The sequence below is a fragment of the Aspergillus brunneoviolaceus genome (genome assembly GCF_003184695.1).
Source record: "Aspergillus brunneoviolaceus CBS 621.78 unplaced genomic scaffold BO95scaffold_13, whole genome shotgun sequence".
NCBI classification, from domain to species: Eukaryota; Fungi; Ascomycota; class Eurotiomycetes; order Eurotiales; family Aspergillaceae; genus Aspergillus; species Aspergillus brunneoviolaceus.
The window spans coordinates 272,129-289,940 of NW_020290743.1; the positions used below are offsets into that span (position 1 = coordinate 272,129).

Consider the following 17,812-nt stretch of genomic DNA (forward strand, 5'->3'; position numbering starts at 1 on the left):
CTCTTCATCCGAACGCCGGCCCAGCCTGCACCTTAATTACACACAGCCGCCGCTCCTCCTGGCATGTTGCAGTCTCAGTCTCGTCTCCACCCATTGCGAATTGCTCTTCTTGCTTAGCTTATCCCACGCGTCTCGAGTGCGACCTTGCTTTGCGCCAGATTTTGTCCTCGTCCGCTGTCAATTTCGTCCTAATAATTCTCTTGACCAGTTAGGGGCTCGTGGCTCCCTGCCCTCAGTATGGAGAACGATCACATGGTAATAGCAAGTGGCATTCAGTTGGCCACACAGTCAGGCTAACGCGACAGTAGATCCAGTCGAAGACGTCGTCACGAACTCGAATCCCAACAGTCGGCCTGAAGGAAATGAATCCGGCTTCAACAAACGCCCGCTCGGGGCTCGTGCAACCCGGTACTATCGCTGGCACAGTGACAAGTAAGACTTCAGGCCTGTCGCGTACGTCCCTGGAGGTTTGTTCGGGGGTGGAGGAGTTTCGACACTAACAAGATCAGAACCGGGCCGTCCACGAAGCACAACCCAGTCCGCTGCAGCGCCTTCAACATCCCGTATCGCCAGCAGCACAGTCAAGACGCACGGCCGTGCGAACACTTACAGCTCCAATATCCTTGGCCGCTCCGCATCTACTGTCTCAAGAACGAAATCGACCGTCTCATCTTCCGCCGGACCCACCGCACGACCGCACACGAGTATGTCACGATCACACACGGTTACCAATTCCCGGAGACCAATGGCCAATGCCATCCCCCGCGCAGCCACGGCAATGGGCTCTCGTGAACAAGAGGACTCGGAGGGTACCATACTTGGAAAACGTAAGGGTAGGCGCGAGTTTGACTGCTTTTCATCCCCTGCTACTGTACCCCAGGCCACAAGGACTCTACCAAGCAATGAGACTTCCCGGATCTGGCCATGGACCCAGCGTGAGGACTCACCATGCTCGCCGTTGGACAGACTGGCTTTGGTTCCTGGCCCCATTGATCCCTTGGCTTCTAAACTCCCTCTTGCGCATCATGCTTCTATGAGTCAATTGCGTTATCATGCCCTGTCTTCTAGATCTCCCTTCACTACTCCCGTCAGACCAGCCCCATCTACCCCTCTTCTGTCCATTACTCGCTCTTCCCGAAAGCCATCCCGTTTGCCACAATTTCTTACCAAAGATTCAATGATCAAGTCTTTTAACTATTCTATAGGTGGCGATTGGGACCTGGATCTCCGAGAAAGGCGAATGTATGACCTTGTGCGAAGCATGGAAGAACGTGTCAGTCAACAGGGACAGTCGAGCACAGCGCTGAAAGATGCAGTGGATTTATACAAGTCTAGAGGTAAGTGAGAAGTGCGCGCTGATCGTGGCTCTCCGTGCTAATTTAAAAACCATTCATAGTGAGTGAACTAGAGGCATCGTCAAAAGAACTCACAGAAACAAATGTTACCCTGCGTATCGAAATGGGTTCGATGGAAAATCGACTTGCTGGTGCGGAGAAAGCACTCAAAGACGCACAGAGAGACCATGAAATGATCGTCGACGACATCAACGCCCGCCGACGTATGGAATTGGAGACAGTACGATTGGAAGGCAGAAGAGAAATGGAGACAATGCACTCGCGGCACCAAGAGGAAATTCAGGAACTCAAGCGGCGCTTTGATGACGAGATGGAGGAAGAACGAGCTGCGCGGATGCGCGAACTCAGTCAGATCACTTCGCAATCTGCACTTGACACACAGCGCACGCATGCCGAGCTGGAGAAGAAGGAACGAGAAGTCGCCACCCTGCAACACGACATACACGCCCTGAAGGCTGATTTGGAGCGTGAACGTAAGGCCAACCGAGACCTGAGGCACAATCTGGATGCAGCCAGCACCAACACTGTAACTATGGAGTCATCCGTGCGTGCGTTAAAAGCCCGCATCGAGTTCTTGGAGTCCGGTCGCGAAGAGCAGTCCCAGGCTTTTGAGCGTCTAAACCAACAAATGATGGACGCATTGGCTGAAACGAATGCCACAAAGGAAAAGCTCCGCAAGGAAGAGACGTTGAGAAGGAAACTTCACAACCAGGTACAAGAGCTCAAAGGCAATATTCGAGTCTTCTGCCGAGTCCGCCCCTCGCTGCCCTCGGATCCTGTCAATCAAGTCGCTCAGATTCAGTTTCCGGATGACGCCGAGGATTGCAAAGAGATAGCAGTGCTGGGCCCGGAGGAGAAGAGCAGCCTTGGAGCAATCTCGAGGAAGAACAGCAACTTCTCATTCGATCGTGTATTCGGGCCGTCTACCCAGAACGCGGAGGTCTTCGATGAAATCAGCCAGCTGGTGCAGAGTGCTCTAGATGGATACAATGTGTGCATCTTCTGCTACGGCCAGACCGGCAGTGGTAAAACCTATACCATGTCATCTCTTGACGGTATGATTCCTCGGGCCGTGCACCAGATTTATGAGACGGCCACTGGCCTCGAGGAGAAAGGCTGGAGGTACACGATGGAAGGTAATTTCGTGGAGGTGTACAACGAGAACCTCAACGACTTGCTGGGCAACCCCGACGACCTGGATAGAAAGAAGCTCGAAATCCGCCATGATATGCAGAGGGGCAAGACCATCATAACCGATGCTACCACTGTCCGCCTAGAATCGCCTGAGATGGTTGAGACCATCCTCAAGAGGGCCGCCTCCAACCGCTCCGTTGCAGCAACCAAAGCCAACGAGAGGTCTTCTCGGTCTCACTCGGTCTTTATTCTCAAGCTCATCGGTGAGAACGATATTACGGGTGAGCGCAGCGAGGGCACCCTTAACCTCGTCGATCTCGCTGGTAGTGAGCGCCTCAGCCACAGTGGTGCAACTGGCGAGCGGTTGCGCGAGACACAGAATATCAATCGCAGTCTGAGCTGCTTGGGCGATGTGATCGCTGCTCTGGGACAGGGCAAGGAGGGTGGACATATTCCCTACCGCAACAGCAAGGTACGCCGCGCAGATGATTCTTTTGGTGTTGCATCAGTCAGCTAACAACAACCTAACAGTTAACCTACCTCCTCCAATTCTCCCTCGGCGGCAACTCGAAGACCCTGATGTTCGTCATGGTCAGCCCGCTGCAAGCCCACCTGTCCGAGACCTTGACCAGCCTCAAATTCGCTACCAAAGTACATAATACGCACATCGGGACGGCGAAGCGGCAGGCGCGGATTCGCGAGTGCTGACTGCGGAGAAACTTTTGTGGATTGAATGATACCTTTTGAGTTCCTTTCTGTTTGTCTGTTGTGCTTTTACAATGTGGGATGTTGGCCTTCATGAACCAGGCCTTGGCAGCGGAGTCTTGGAGTATGCTTTCTTCTGTGAATAGGGTAATGGACAATATCAGCCTTGTTGCTTTTCATCGGTCTGAGAATATACTATTTGTTTGTGTATAATGTGTTGTTCTGTAGCTTGGCCTTGGTGGGCTTACAGCACCCATTATATATTCACCCACAAAGCCTCCGCTCGGGCTGGGTTGCTTCTTGTTTCGCTGTTATAGAAGGTGAGATCAATGCAGCTTCTGAAATTCTCTGAACTAAGACATGTTACAATCGTCTTTACATGCTCTGCAAGTTTCTTATGAACTATCCTTCAAAAGACAGTCCTTTCTGGATTTCCCAGAAGCCGATAAGACGGATAGCTGCAAAGCGGGAAGAGATGGCAGAAATGCCGCATTCGATGGGCTCACTCGCGGCTCGGGCCGACTGGAAGAGCTACCACCACACACCAACTAACTATATCTGCACATTTGTCCGGATGCTTCGATGCCACTGTCTTGAAATACTTTCAAAGATCAGTTTGTCTCGTTTGAGTGGTCCCACCGTATGGATTCCTTCACAAACGAAAGGCGGAACATTACAAAGATGGACTAGAAATGCCCCATGGTTCCTCCTAAGCGAGAAAGCGCTCCTGTTCGCCTGCCTGGCGCTCACCCCTCCTCACTGTCCACTCATCTAGCCAAGATACATACTACTCGTTGATACAGCCCGAGTCCCATGGTGAACGCATTTTGCTCATAGACACACAATCTCATCATTTACGTTCTCGCGGATGGATGTCCCTCGTCTCCTGCCAAGTGATCTCGCGCTGTACTCGGATTGTATTCAGCGGCACCTCATCCCCGTAAGCGTTATCCCGCTGGCTTACATCCATCAACACAAGCTGTCTGGATAGGTGCTCGCCAGGCGGCCGCAATGTGGGGTTGAGGGCATCTAAGCTCTGGAGCTCGGAGTCCTTGATGCCATTCTCGACCGATCGTCCGCGCGAGCCTCCTCCCACGCTGCTGGCGAATTTGGACGAGAGCGCCACAAACAGCGGCCGCAGGGTCGGGAGACAGGCGGAGATGATCCCACTTGCGCACTCGATGAGACACCATGTGTTGGCCGTGGCAAGTGTCCAGGGGGTGTCGGCTGGTTCGAACTGGAAGAGCGTGGAGAAGCGGTAGGCGCTGGTGAACACAACGCTGTGGTGTGCATGTGTCAGTTCTTGGACAGCTACTAACTCGATACCCTGAGGCGCTAAGACGGCGCGAACTTGACAGCGTTCGGCGCGGAGTAGATAGAGGGAGGTAAGGCGGAGGCAGATGGAAGGGAGAAACCCACAAACTGCCCAGCAGGAATACGGCGATCACCGACAGTCGATGCGTAAGGGAGGCGTGCAGACCCCAGACTACACGCACTGGTAATGAGAGGATCGCCACATCAGTCACAATGTTCGGGACTGCGTTGCCGATGAACGATCCCTTCAGGTTGATGCAGCTGCCTGGGAGCCGCTGGTCCCAGGCCTTCGCGATCGGAGCGCACTGAAACACGCTCACACAGATGATTGCCATGACCCAGCAGACTGCGATGCTGCCGAGGACGAGAGAAGCGATGCGGAAGTTCCGCGTTGGAAAGATCCGCGCGTACATGAGGAGGATGGAGACCTTGATGATGCCCACGGTTGTGCAATAGACGCATTCGTAAACCACGAGCAGCTGTGGGTGCATCAGTTATTGCATAGCTGGGCTCTGGTGCTATGCACATGGCGTGGCTGGATCACACCTTGGAGATCTTTATGACGTTCTCGGTCGGCAGGGCGTCTGCGTGTCGGCCCATTCCATAGTGAATCACTGACAATCATCAGGCGAGAGGAAGCATTGGAGCCCTGAGCTGTGGAGTTCTTACTGGCCAAATTGAGACCGCAGATTGCGCAGAGAAATACCTACACTCGGCGAGCCAGAGCCAAGTTAGTGGTGAAGTAATAAGTTCGAAGCATTCGAGTTCGAATTCACCATTGACAACAGTATGGTATAATCGTCCGGTCCAACCGATAAGCCCTTCTTCCACCGCGCTAGAAGTCGCAAGATCACGAAGAGCAAGCCTAGGGCGGTCATGAAAATGCAAAGCACTCGGTTTTCACGCTGGCGGTTCTCGTTGACATCCATCGTCGATGCCATTGCTGTCCACAGACTTGCCCAACGGCTCGAACAAGCTCAATTCAATCATGGCTGATGCTTTAAAGAAGCGGGAAATGTCCAGAATAAGGGAATAGGGGCCCATAGTCTCGAAAGTTCCTTTGTGCTCTTAGGTGCTCCTGGCAGGGGAGTACAGTGCATTCCCAAGTCACTGTCAGCCAGTACTTCTGTTTGCCTAGTGGCCACCAACAACACAGAGTGTCATGGTGGGCGGCGGACAACCTCCGTTCCGCGACCAGTCCTTCGCTAGACCCCAGTCAGTTTAGATGGACCACTATAGTCCTAGTACGGGACCTCCAAGATGGTGCGACTGCCGATTGTACATCGTGTCTCGGCGACAGGCCCGCCTGTGGGTCTGACAGCGGCCGTTAGCCTACCGTCCGGGGGGAAACTGCGGCCTATCTTTGGACAACAATCTAAACAATTTAAATGAACGCCATACAATCTCCGCTTTCCCCCTCCCTCCCCTTTGGCCGAGACCCGATGTCCCCATAGTCAGTCTTCGCTCCTCGCTATAAGTACACTGTCCAGGCCCGCAGAAAGGGCCAGAGAATCAAAGAATGACCCAAAAGTGATAAAAGCATCCGAATATCCACAATCACAATGACTGTCCAAACAAAGCCCATCTTCGTCTTCGTGCCCGGTGCATGGCACACCCCAGATACCTTCGACATCATCCGCGCTGTATTACGGCAGCGAGGTTACGAGTCCGAGGCCGTTGCGAACCAGTCCGTCGGCGCGGCCGATCCATCAATCGGTCTCCATGCCGACATCGCCCACACCAGGAGGGTTCTCCGGGGTCTAGCCGACCAGGCACGTCCGATCGTGGTAGTCGCCCATTCCTATGGCGGGATCGTCGCCGCGGGCGCCGTCGAGGGTCTCGGCTACGCGCCTCGGGCCCGCGCAGGTCAACCCGGGGGCGTGATCCAGGTGGTATGGATGGCGGCCTTCGTCGCGCCCGAGGGCAAGTCCCTCTTCGAGATGCTGGGAGGGAAGTGGGAGCCTTGGATGAGTTTCACAGCAAGTGGCCCCCTTCCATTTATCGCAAACGTTCTGTTGCATAAACAACAGCCGTCGGTTAACACTCGTCCACCAACAATGCAGACCCCCGACGACGGATACGTCTACACCACCCAGCCCGAGAGGATCTTCTACCATGACCTGACCCCTGACGCCCAGCGCCGCGCCATCGCCAACCTGCACCGCCACCCCAAGCCCTCCTTCCTCGAGCCAGCCCTCCACGAACCCTGGCGCGAGATCCCCGCCTTCTACCTTTTCTGCGACCAAGACCAGGCGCTGCCCCTGGCCGCGCAGGAGGCCTTCGCCCACACCCTGGGCAACCCCGGCCGCTATCACGTGGACGCATCGCACTCGGCGTTTCTGAGTGTGCCGGAGCATGTGGCCGACGGGCTGGAGCTGGCGTTGCAAGGGGGGTTAGAGAAGACTGGTGCTGGTGCTGGCGCTGGCGCTCCTGGTGTGACTAACCGCGCTAGTCAGTTATGAGCTAGATAGTATAGTGGTCTCCGACCAGGGTGGAGGGATATAACTTATATCCTGGTAAGATACATATAGTACCATTAGTCCGTGCAAGGGTAGGGCTATTGACAGGGGCGAGGGGGCCAATCATTTTGGGTTACTGTAGATAGTGCTACCGGTTTCTTTGTCTCTTGCTCCAGCATTGTCCCGCCGTGATTTTGGGGTTGACCCTATCAGATCCCAGCGGGATATCTCGGCTGTTGTTGGGGGGAAACAATGTTGTAGCTTTTAAATGAAGTTGTGCAGGGGGTGAAAATGACTCGAGCGGGGATGGACTTATAGCATGGAATTGTTGTATTGGATTAGAATTGATACCAGGATGACTGCACTATGTAATCTCACTATGCGCTAAGGTGGAATGCCAGAATTGCCCTGGATGGTATGGTGTAGTCGTGTTGCATGACCCCACATCTCTGGTAGAAGAAAAGAAGGAAAGAAAAGGGTGGGAAAATGGGCAGAATAGAAGAACTAAAAACCGTCTTCTCCCAATGCAAATCAGGGTCGATATCTCTATTTATTGAGCCGAGCCCTTGCCCTATAAGTCAAGGAAGAACTTATCGACCTTGTTCCCGAGCTGTTCGGACTTCTCGCGGATGCGGCCCTCGTCCATGACGCCCTCTTCGCTGACGAAGGCATCGACCATGTGCAGGGGCACCCATTCGAAGTAGATGTTTTCCACGTCGACGGTGGCAGCGGAGTTGCCCGGGTCGTGCTTTTTGGAACTGCCGGGGCCAGCCGCGGCTTTCATGCCCTCCTCCAACACGCCGACGCCCTTGACGCCGTCGCTGCGCCAGGTGGTCATGACCTCGAGCGGGGAGTTGCCCTCGTGCTTGTCGTCGTCGATGACGCTGGGGGCGCCGTTGATCTTCTCGAGGTCGCTGAGGACGACAATCTGGGCGTCCGGGCTGACGTGCCGCGTGCACAGAGCGGCGGGCAGCGAGCCGGTCTTGTTGCTGACCCCCCGCGTGGCGGACAGGCGGTCCGCCCCGAGCAGCAGCAGATCCACCCCGGCGGCGGCGATGGCGGCCGACGCGTCCGTGTACACCTTGACCCGCAGGTTCTTGTGGGGGGTGTCCGCGAACCGCGACTTGAAGTTGGAGATCAGCGACGAGGCGATGCTGGCGCCCTCGAAAAGGGGCCGGGATTCCAGCACCCGCAGCTCCAACAGGTGGATGTCCAGCGAAGCGTACGCGTCCAGGATGCTGTCGCGGATCGTCGAGCTTGCCGATACCGTCAGGATCGTGAGCTTGTCCCGCGGCTCGCCATGGTGCAGGAAGTGGTACCGGATGTAGTGGGTGAAAGCGTCTTTGACCTGCGTTGCCCGGCTCTTGCGACTGGCGAGGTGGTGGTCCAGCACCGCGAGCATGCGCTCCCACTTTTGCTCGTCGGAGTGGTTGTTATTAGGGCCAGGGCTGTGGTTGTGGTTTTCGTCGTGGTGAAGGATATCGTCGAGTTCGGCGAGCACGGCGACGAGCGCGTTCATCGTCGCGGCGCCCATGCTCTCCCGTCCGTTCTTGATGATGTGCCACGCCGCCATGCGCACGTTGGCCCACCATCGGGCGTCCATCCCGTTCTGGGTCTGGACGAGGAAGTCGCGGAAGATCATCAGCGCGATGGTCGTGAGCTCCTGCGAGCCGCTTTCGTGGTCATTGCGGAGACGCTCTAGTCCCGTGGCGAGGATATTGCCAGCGCGTTCACTGCGGAGATCGCCTTCGAACCATACGCGGCGGAAACTGTCCTTAAGTCGAGGCACGGTGGGCGAGAGCTCTTCATTGAGGATCGCGGATGGCGGGTGCCATTCCCAGCCTGTATGCTCCCAGTCGGTCTTGAAGGACGGTTCTTCTTCATTTGCTGTTGATTCTTTAGGCGTGTTTGCGTTGTATAGGAAGCCGAACGGATGCACAGTCCACTCGCGTCCGGCTGACGGATCACTGAATGTGAATGGCTTTCCGGTGCGCCAATGCGTGAGGTTAGAGGAAGTGAGACCTGTTTCTTCGGAGAGTTCGCGCCAGGCGGTTGCGAGCGGGTCGCGGTCGTCGGACGATATGCTGCCGGATATTGGGGCAAGGTGGCCACTGATTTGACTCTTAGATGTGCACTTCTACCCAAGGCGATCAGGAGACAAACCGATATGTTCTCACTTTGTCGCTGCGTTTGAACAGCGCTACGAGCGGGTTCCCATCCTTAAAATTGAAGATGAAGGATGAGACGACGGCGCGCTTTTCGAGAGGCTGAGATTGAGATTGGTCGCCGGGAGGTTGGTGATACGGTGGTGGGGATGTTGTCATCGTGTTGAGGATAACGTGGATAAAATTATAGTCGAACGTAGTATAGAAATGTTGGGTGTACACTCATGGAAGCGGGTTTGGGTCTGACTCTGTAGATAAGAGAGAGTGCGGGCGCGGGAAACACCCCCCGTCGAATTGCTGCCAAAGTTCACTCCGTTGGGTTGACGGAATCAAGTGGAGTAGAGCCAGAGAGCCGAGAGGCAAGAAACAGAGGTATAAATCCCCACGCGAACAGTCGGATGATCGCGGGCGTTTGGTGTGTCATAGTCACATCACGCCACGGGAGGGGGGGCGAGAACAAACGAACGACTGTGCATAAAGAAAGACGAGAAACGCAGCTTCCCGAGTATGACAGAAAGCTAGGACCACGCCATTGAGCAGTATGTACAAGTACAAAGCGACAGGCCCCAGTTCGACGGGGCTGATGCGGGGAGTGACAAGAGCAGGAGGAAGAGGAGGTGGTGGTGGGAGGGAGAATGGCTGGCGGCGATGGACAACAACAGCGGCTGCTGCTGCTGCACATGACGTCAACATTCGGCAAGCAGCCCGGCCTCGCGCTGTATACAACAAGTGTATGAACGAGAACAACAACCACAGCCACTTTCCCTCCACCACCTATACTTTAAACACTACAAGACACTGGCAAGGACAACGACCACACTTCCCTTCCATTCATACCTCGCAATTCCACAGCTCAGCCGCCAGAATGCCCACCTATCCCGGCTCCTGCTACTGCCGCAACATCACCTATGACCTCTCGCTCTCCTCCCCGGACGACGCCCGCACCTCTCTCTGCCATTGCAGCAGCTGCAAGGTTCGAGCTCCTCTACTTTCCTTATACCTCCAACCCTATCCCCCAAAGTCCCTTCCCCACCCCAAAAAACCACGGGCTAACACTGACGGCGATGGGGCCATGGTGCTCATCACAGAAAGCATTCGGCACCAACTACGGTCTAACAGCCAAGGTCCCCAAAGACGCGCTCACGCTCAAATCCGGCCAACCGAAGGAATTCGTCGGGGACAATGGTTCGGGATCGACCATCCATCGGGAGTTCTGCGGGGATTGTGGAAGCTTTATTCTCGAATATGGGGTACGTTCTTCGCGTCCACTAATTGCTGGGATCTGTCTGGGCTACGCATGCTAATGTCTCTGGGGAATGGCTAGGATGCGGTGAAGAATGATTTTCGTTATATCTGCGTGGGGACGTTGGATGACCCCGAGGTTCTGCCGCCGAAGGGGGAGTTCTTCTGTGAGAGTCGAGCGAATTGGATGCCGGAGATTCCTGGTGAGTTGCGGGTATACCCCCTTCTGGGATGTGATGTGGGAGAGAGGCTAATTTAGTAGATGTTTTTCACAAGCAGAAGATCAAGGAGTAATGTCGGGTTACGGTCTAGGATATAATTGTTTCTTGATGGGGGGGTGGGGGGGTGCGTGTATTTTGTAGCCTTCAGTGAGAAATGTGAATTATTTGCGAAATGTTATGCATTTTCTATTACACTTCGCACCACCAAGTCGGGAGTAATCAGCTTGTCCTGAATGATCAGAGCATTGAGGGAGTCGTTGCTGTCCACCCGACGGAGCCCCGCGTCGAGAGGGGCCTCAATCCCGGCCTGAACGTGCCGCTTGGCGACACGCCGGCGGGCCTCTTGTAGGTCTGTGTCGACAAAGATGCGATAATCAACTAGCTGCGCGACCTCGCGCCATATTTGTTCGTTCAGCAGGCAATAGTTGCCTTCGATGATGACGACGGACGTGTCTGGGGTGATGACAACGCCGTCCTCCACGGGGTCTTTCGCCTCGTGGTCAAATGAGGGCGCATAGATGGTTTGCAGTTCGACACTTAGGTTAGCTTGAGGGTCTAGGTCTGCCCACTGGCGTAGCTGTCGGACAACGGCAACGAAACGGGATGCATCGAACGTCCAGGGCGCACCGCGACGGAGATAAGCCTCTTCTCGGTTGGGGAGCATGTCTAGGACAGCCCGCGAGAGATGGAAGCCGTCCATGGACAGAAGCGCCGGGGCCAGAGCGGGAGAAGTAGATCGCAGAAGCTGAGCGAGCGACTGCCGCTGCAGTGGTTGTTTTTCCCGAGCCCGGAATGCCAGCGATAGCTACGAGGAGCCTTTTTTTGTGGTGAGAGCGGGCTTTCTGGCGGAGGATGTCCGCAATCTTAGCGTATTCGGCTTCCATCTAGGCCAGAATGTCAGTTATAATTTGGTGAGGATATTAGAGTCCGGATGGGGTGATTTCCATACGTCTGTTCAACAGACCCGTTCGCCAGCAACACCTGGGTATGCAGAGAAGACACAGACTGCCCTCCTTGAGAGCCATCGACATATCGCACGAAATTTGCTCGATAGCCATGTTAAACCATTGGGAGGGGGATCGGTTCACAGTGCTCCGATGTCCAAAGTGACCTCGTGCGTGGCAACATGGCTAGACTTCGGCATTCCAGCTTTCTGAGGAACTTCTTCTTTCGTTGAACGTATGCTCCTGTGAAGTAACTATGCATCAAGGGAAACAAGATCGTGTAAGCATGGTTATGATTAATAGACATGTGGGAGCCCTGTAACATTACCTAATGGCCCAGTCATACGTGTTTACTGTGGATTTCAAAAACAGTTGCCTCCTCAGACACAAACGTTCAGTATGAGAGTGAGGGCTAATGCAAATGGGTCAGACAAGGTTTCATTGTATATCATAGAAGCTATGGGAAAGGATCCAGGACACATCGTTCCTTAAGTATCTATCTGGCTCGTGATTTTGAGTTATCCCATAGCCAAAAATATGAGACCTAGAAGGAGACCTGGAAGCTACAATCTACAGGGCTTTCCATTAAAATAAGTTAGGGAACCACTCGACGGATGATGAGGACCCCAAAATGCACGGATTCTCTGAGTGGTCTTCCGTCAAGCTTGATACACTGCCTGTCGCTGTTGCTTATCCACGCAGCACAGAACAAGTCAGCACAATTGCCAGAATCTGCCATAAATGGCGAGTACCCCTTATCCCGTATAGCGGCGGTAGTAGTCTAGAGGGCCGTACGGCAGCACCGTTTGGTGGTGTGAGCATGGATTTCGTTTACATGGACCAAATCATTCAGATTCATGAGACAGATATGGATGTGATTGTTCAACCTAGCGTTCAGTGCGTAGACTTGAATGACAAACTGAAGCAGATGGGCAGTGGCCTTTTCTTCCGTATGGATCCAGGTTGTAGCTCCGGTGAAACTCATATCTGTCTATTGATGCTAGTGATCTTCACAGCACCCAGTGCCAAGATTGGCGGCATGATCAGCACCAATTGCTCGGGCACGAATGCAGTCTGCTACGGTACCATGCGTGACTGGGTTATCAATTTGACCGTTGTACTTGCCGACGGCACCATGGTGAAGACTCGCCAACGGCCGCGTACGTGTAGTGCCGGATATAACCTCACCGGACTGTTTGTCGGCTCCGAGGGTACGCTGGGCATCATCACCGAAGCGGCACTGAAACTGGCTGTCATACCCGAAAATTATTCTGTTGCAGTCGTTCCCTTCAATACAATTCATGATGCCGTTTCAGCGGCCACCAAGGTCATCCGCAGAGGTATTCCCGTGGCGGCGCTCGAGCTTATGGATGTGAGACCCAGATGCGCATTGTTAACGAGGGCGGGATCACTCGACCACGTGTCTGGAAAGAAAAACCCACCCTGTTTTTGAAATTTGCGGGCTCGAAACTGATGTTGGACGAGACGATTCAGAGAGTTCGCGAAATCACCGAATCCCACGGTTCTGAGGACTTCGAGTTTGCTCACACCGAGCATGAACAGAAGCTTCTGTGGTCTGCCAGGAAAGAGTCATTATATTCACTGCTCGCCCTCCGGAAGGATGGCGAAGAATTGTATCAGTGGAGTTGGATATCCGTCGTCCTTATGTGAAGACCGCTAAATCGATCTCGTCAATGTAGGGAACACTGATGTCGCTGTCCCATTAAGCCGTCTAGCCGACATTATCGTTGCGAGCAAAGAAGAAGCAGCCGCCTTGAGTCTTAATGCATGCGTGAAGGGCCACGTCGGCGACGGCAATTTCCACGAAAATATCACATGCGACGGTACAAGTCCAGAGGAGTGCAAGAAGGCCAAAACAGCCGTGAAAAATATGGTCAGTCGAGCCATAGGCATGGACGGCACCTGTACTGGTGAGCATGGTATCGGTTTTGGCAAAAAGGAAGCCCTTGAACAAGAGCTTGGCGATAAAACTATCTCATTTATGATACATTGTACCCTGGCATAGTCCAAAGCCCAACGCACGAATGCGGTGCTGGTTCGATATAAAGGGCAGACCGAGGAGCTTTGTTAACGTTACGACCAGTAAACAGAAAATCCTGAAAGGAATTCTGGACCCCCATTGGATTCTGTATGATCTTCTCCTCTGGCCGTGATTAACTTTTCTAAATTGAAGTGGTAACTGACCTGTACACTTCTTTTACTGCAGGAACCCCGGGAAGGTCTTTGATCGGTGAACATACCAAATAGAGCTCGGGATCCTGGCGTTGCATCATAAGCGAGGAAGTACTAGTATTAACTCGTATCCATTACCAATGTTTCCTAGACCTTGAGTGCGTAGAGGTATAAAAAAAGTCGGACTCCCTACTTAGCACGGCAACGGCACGGTCCCGAGATATCCTGGGGATCCGCAATGGAACTAGATAATATGAACCTCCGAAAGGTCTCACTTTATGCACATTAAGCCTTTTGTGTAGGTACTTGCGACTTTTATTGTCTTGGTGTAATGAGCTTGCTCTGCAAGCACCGATTAGCTAAACATTCCATTCCCATTAGCTTAGATCCATTTCTCTGGCACAGTAGCTTGTATGTATCTGGTGAAGCTCATTCGTCACGACTCTCAAACCCCCAACTAGCTCAATATAGAGATCGCTTGAACAGGTCAATGGTAAAGCATAAAATCCGGCCATTAAGAAAAGGATGGGTGCACGGGCAAGGTTCTAGCAGTGAAGAAACAGTTCCATGTTATGAAACCCGCCTGGCAGCTAGATAGGGCTAATGAATTGGTTTACATACGTGGTAGGGTAGGCTTGAGGTAAGCTAGTACTAAGGATATGACTGTATAACCATCAGAGGTTATATATTTTATATATATATCATATTCTAACTCAAGAAACTGGTGACGCTTAATGAAGTAAGAAGAGATCTTAGCAACCGATATTTCTTATCATGATTATTTGCTAGAACAATATCGTATAGCCCGGTTTAACTACCACAGTAAATCCTGTGGGTTCGTCTTTCATGATAACCGCTTTTCTTGTTCGTCTCATTATCTTGTTGGTCTTAGTCAAGGAGCTGAAGGTCAAGGCTTACTCCTTACTTGTTGCTTGTCATTCTTCTTCTGTTCCGTTTTGTGAGAGAACTCTACGTCTGCTACTAAGTGTCTATTTCTCTTATGCATCGACCTGACTGGGTTTGATAAGACTGCCATAAGAATATCCCCCCTTATAATATTTCATTCATGAGCTTCATTAAAATTCAAACATCATGTTTATTTATCATGGACAGACCAATATCTTGGGGGGTTCTGACAGATAAGCTCATCTCACATGACTTTGTACAGCATATGAAGCTATTTTCGTTGATGTATCTGACTGCACGGACCGGTCTTCATCATGGACAGATATCTTATTTTCTCCTTATGTGCCAAATTAAGCCAGTTAAACACGGATGGCTTTCATCTGATGCGTTATGGCACTAGAGAGTTATAATCGGCCGCCAAATCAAAATGGAAGGGTGCTTCAAGTACCTGCCATATCATTGGGTTGATGTTCCCCCGCGTGTCCCACGTTTTCTTGTCGTGTGCGGGGAAACCGACGTCTTTCATAGGCTGCCTCATGCAGTCATCGGTCTCTGATCAAGGTTCGTGCAATCGCGGGGTTGGATCCACGACTTGGCTCGGTTTCGTCGATCTGGTGGACTTTCTGGTGGATTTCCGGGTCGGGGCTACATAGAAACAAAGGATCTGTTGATCTAAACAGTGCGAACAGCGGGGGCGCACTTGGTCGCACGGCACGCCCCAGGCCTTGCAGGCCTTGCAGGGCTGGCACGGTTGGTCTTGCTGCGGGGGGGCGTGGACTGGCTGTTCAGGTGCAGGGAGTGTATAGACGGGGGCCTTTGTGGTCGAACATATATAGTTCGTGGGTTCGGTGCGACCGGTGCATTCGACGCGACGCGCCGAAGTCTGGGGGCTGTCGATCATCCATACCGACCACAGCCACTGGGAGAAGCGCTTGAGAACGCATGCTCGTCCGATGCGATTCTTGCGTGCGAGATCGCACCTCAGGTGGTTCTGGAGACGCGTGATGGCGGTGTCGGTCATGATGGCTGCTGGCTCGGGGGTTCTGTGATCATTCGATTCTTGCAAGTAGGTGGGGAGGTAGGTAGGGAGGTTTTGCTGGCGAAAGTCGGTAACTTATGGCACCGTTGGCAACACCACGAGGGTGACAAGTGTCAGAGTCAGACAACTGTCAGACCATCGCATGGGAGACGGGGAATTTTTATGGACTACGGATACCCAGTAGTAAGTAATGAATCAAGGGGTTGTTGTCATTGCTGGAGAGGTGGACATTCCCTCCGCTCCGCCCTGGCCGATTTACTCCAACTCACGAGCACGGGCTCTTTCAATCCCCCTCCATTCCATGGGTTTGGAACGATGATTGGAGTGTGAGCCTTGGGATTGACCTGACGTCAGGCTCGAGCGGGCGGGGGACGAACAAATAAAACGGGGTCTTTGGCTGTTGGGAATCCGCCGAAATGACCGAAGTGACACACGAGCGGAACCGGTTACTATTTCCTGGTCCTGTTCCTTCCGGGCAGCGCCTTGATTTGAGGTTTGATGCATGGCACCATGTAATTATGAATGACTCGATTATTGACCGAGATATCCGTCCGGGGTTGACTGTAGACTGAGTATCCCCTTGGTATTTTCCAGAAATTGTAAGTACTCTGCAATGTACTCCGTACATTCCTACATATCAGTCGGTGTGTTTGGAGGTTAGGGCAGGAGGACAAGGGGGCACTGGCAACTGCAGTGTGTTCAGGCATCGGTGTGTTTTACCCCACCTGCACTTGTCCCTCTCTTCTTTCTTCTCCTGGACGATTCATTCATTGATACCACAACCGCCAAAACTGTCGAGGCAACCACTAACCCACTAACAAGTGGGCCACGTCTGACAGCGATCTGCAACACCACTCGCATCCACTCCGCCCGTACCTGTATACCTGTATGATACCTCACATTGCCAAGCGATCGACCAGAATCATCTGACCCTTGACCCAGAAACACAGTTGACTCATCCAGTCGCACGATCAACAATCGATTACCACTAGAGTAATCCATCTCGGCAACACCCGAGCATCGATTTTGTTCCACTGCGACCGGGAGATCTTTCCATCGAGCAGGGCACTCGATCCTGGTTTTCGCATGCTTGATCCCTCAGACCTTCCCACTCTTCAACTCAGAGACTTCCCAAGTCCAGTCTTTTGTGCTAGAAGTACTCCCGAGAGATCTCTAGTTTCGACAGGCAGAAATGCAGGCCGGGTTCGAATTTTCCGATGTGATTCCGTGGACGCAAGAAGCAAGGAGCTTCTGTCAAAAGCTTAAAAGCCAATAGCAAACATGGATGGCGGCAGCCTCTTGCACCTACAGACATTCTTCCCCTCCTTCAATCCCCTCCCTCATGCCTGATTGAGTTTTTCCTTCGGTCGAGTTGTCTCCATGGTGGATGACTTGTCAGCTCGTCTGCAGCGCGCAGACTACCCGCAGCGCCGTTCCGGTAAAAGCGGCTCAGGCTGCTCGCGTGTCTTCTGCCGAGTTTCGGCCTTGCCTGCATCGTCCCCTGAGGAGCCAGCAGCCCCAAAGAACACTTAAAGATGCTATGCGCCCACACGATGACTGCGAATTGTCCGCACAGTCCACAACTCAGAGAAGCTTAGAGAGGGGGTCCGCAGATCGAACACTATCCTGAATGGCAAGATCTGTCCCCTGACCCCTTCCTAACTGTGCGTACACATTGCTCGTGCCAAATACAAGTTTATCGCCAATTGAGAAAGAAGCCTTCGCATCCAACGGTCGACCGTCCGTCGCAGTCATGCACGCTTCCGAACCGAAAGAAGAAGTCAGTCCTGCCCTGGGCGAACCCGACCAGGAGCCAACCCAGGGACACGGTCGCAAACGCTCTGCGAGAAGGCGCCTGGGCCGCACGTCTGCTGAGGCTCACGACTCCTTCACTTTGATGGATACCATCGGATATCTGCTGTCAACTCCAGATAGCACCATGATAGCCTTCCACTGGGGTGGGTGTGCTGCGACTCTGAGAGAATTGTCTGTTTGACTGACCACGATGTCCACAGGCGGGCCGAGCCTTTCTGCAACTTAGAGGCAGCATCCATCATGGAGGATACGAAGCCCTTAGGACCCAGCACGCCGTTCGATTTACCTTGGGGTCCCGTGGTCTCCAGATTGGAAACTTG

The 17,812-nt window shown here is 53.2% G+C and overlaps 8 protein-coding genes across 8 annotated transcripts; 4 read left to right on the plus strand and 4 right to left on the minus strand.

The window, feature by feature from the left end:
* The first annotated feature begins 6 nt into the window (after positions 1-6).
* On the plus strand, positions 7-3,376 carry BO95DRAFT_440143 (putative kinesin family protein (KlpA)). The gene is made up of 6 exons (XM_025585890.1): positions 7-255; positions 309-453; positions 510-827; positions 1,206-1,337; positions 1,397-2,961; positions 3,021-3,376. The coding sequence occupies exons 1-6, from the start codon at positions 238-240 to the stop codon at positions 3,195-3,197; spliced, it is 2,355 nt and encodes a 784-aa protein (XP_025445172.1). The 5' UTR covers positions 7-237; the 3' UTR covers positions 3,198-3,376.
* Positions 3,377-4,044: 668 nt separating this feature from the next.
* Positions 4,045-5,437, minus strand: BO95DRAFT_356498 (uncharacterized protein; the record flags this gene model as incomplete). Its single annotated transcript, XM_025582309.1, has 5 exons — positions 4,045-4,474; positions 4,614-4,987; positions 5,055-5,122; positions 5,178-5,214; positions 5,285-5,437. 5 exons carry the CDS (start codon positions 5,435-5,437, stop codon positions 4,045-4,047), a joined length of 1,062 nt encoding a protein of 353 aa, XP_025445173.1.
* A 633-nt stretch (positions 5,438-6,070) lies between these two features.
* On the plus strand, positions 6,071-6,970 carry BO95DRAFT_356267 (alpha/beta hydrolase; the record flags this gene model as incomplete). Its single annotated transcript, XM_025582294.1, has 2 exons — positions 6,071-6,517; positions 6,572-6,970. The coding sequence occupies 2 exons, from the start codon at positions 6,071-6,073 to the stop codon at positions 6,968-6,970; spliced, it is 846 nt and encodes a 281-aa protein (XP_025445174.1).
* A 568-nt stretch (positions 6,971-7,538) lies between these two features.
* On the minus strand, positions 7,539-9,291 carry BO95DRAFT_356384 (translation initiation factor eIF-2B subunit family protein; the record flags this gene model as incomplete). The annotated part of the gene is made up of 2 exons (XM_025582300.1): positions 7,539-9,078; positions 9,131-9,291. The coding sequence occupies 2 exons, from the start codon at positions 9,289-9,291 to the stop codon at positions 7,539-7,541; spliced, it is 1,701 nt and encodes a 566-aa protein (XP_025445175.1).
* Positions 9,292-9,997: 706 nt separating this feature from the next.
* BO95DRAFT_450916 (GFA family protein) lies at positions 9,998-10,668 on the plus strand (the record flags this gene model as incomplete). Its single annotated transcript, XM_025588049.1, has 4 exons — positions 9,998-10,105; positions 10,221-10,382; positions 10,457-10,577; positions 10,637-10,668. The coding sequence occupies 4 exons, from the start codon at positions 9,998-10,000 to the stop codon at positions 10,666-10,668; spliced, it is 423 nt and encodes a 140-aa protein (XP_025445176.1).
* Positions 10,669-10,770: 102 nt separating this feature from the next.
* Positions 10,771-11,620, minus strand: BO95DRAFT_407804 (phosphoribulokinase/uridine kinase family protein; the record flags this gene model as incomplete). The annotated part of the gene is given in 3 exon segments (XM_025584081.1): positions 10,771-11,340; positions 11,354-11,479; positions 11,545-11,620. The coding sequence occupies 2 exon segments, from the start codon at positions 11,477-11,479 to the stop codon at positions 10,771-10,773; spliced, it is 696 nt and encodes a 231-aa protein (XP_025445177.1). The 5' UTR covers positions 11,545-11,620.
* Positions 11,621-12,170: 550 nt separating this feature from the next.
* BO95DRAFT_450918 (FAD-binding oxidoreductase) lies at positions 12,171-13,794 on the plus strand (the record flags this gene model as incomplete). The annotated part of the gene is made up of 6 exons (XM_025588050.1): positions 12,171-12,501; positions 12,556-12,911; positions 12,941-13,184; positions 13,240-13,564; positions 13,644-13,688; positions 13,767-13,794. 6 exons carry the CDS (start codon positions 12,171-12,173, stop codon positions 13,792-13,794), a joined length of 1,329 nt encoding a protein of 442 aa, XP_025445178.1.
* Positions 13,795-14,918: 1,124 nt separating this feature from the next.
* On the minus strand, positions 14,919-15,809 carry BO95DRAFT_44339 (uncharacterized protein). The gene is made up of 2 exons (XM_025586659.1): positions 15,087-15,809; positions 14,919-15,034 (listed from the first exon to the last, which is right to left on the minus strand). The coding sequence occupies exon 1, from the start codon at positions 15,657-15,659 to the stop codon at positions 15,195-15,197; it is 465 nt and encodes a 154-aa protein (XP_025445179.1). The 5' UTR covers positions 15,660-15,809; the 3' UTR covers positions 14,919-15,034; positions 15,087-15,194.
* Positions 15,810-17,812: the final 2,003 nt, after the last annotated feature.

What these genes read in the sequence shown, in the direction of transcription:
- BO95DRAFT_440143 (XM_025585890.1), top strand. An exon ending in GGGTACCATACTTGGAAAAC is followed by an intron (nt 828 to 1,205) that starts GTAAGGGTAGGC and finishes ACTATTCTATAG; the next exon opens with GTGGCGATTGGGACCTGGAT. An exon ending in GGATTTATACAAGTCTAGAG is followed by an intron (nt 1,338 to 1,396) that starts GTAAGTGAGAAG and finishes AACCATTCATAG; the next exon opens with TGAGTGAACTAGAGGCATCG.
- BO95DRAFT_44339 (XM_025586659.1), bottom strand. Translation starts at nt 15,659, where the DNA reads ATGACCGACACCGCCATCACGCGTCTCCAGAACCACCTGAGGTGCGAT.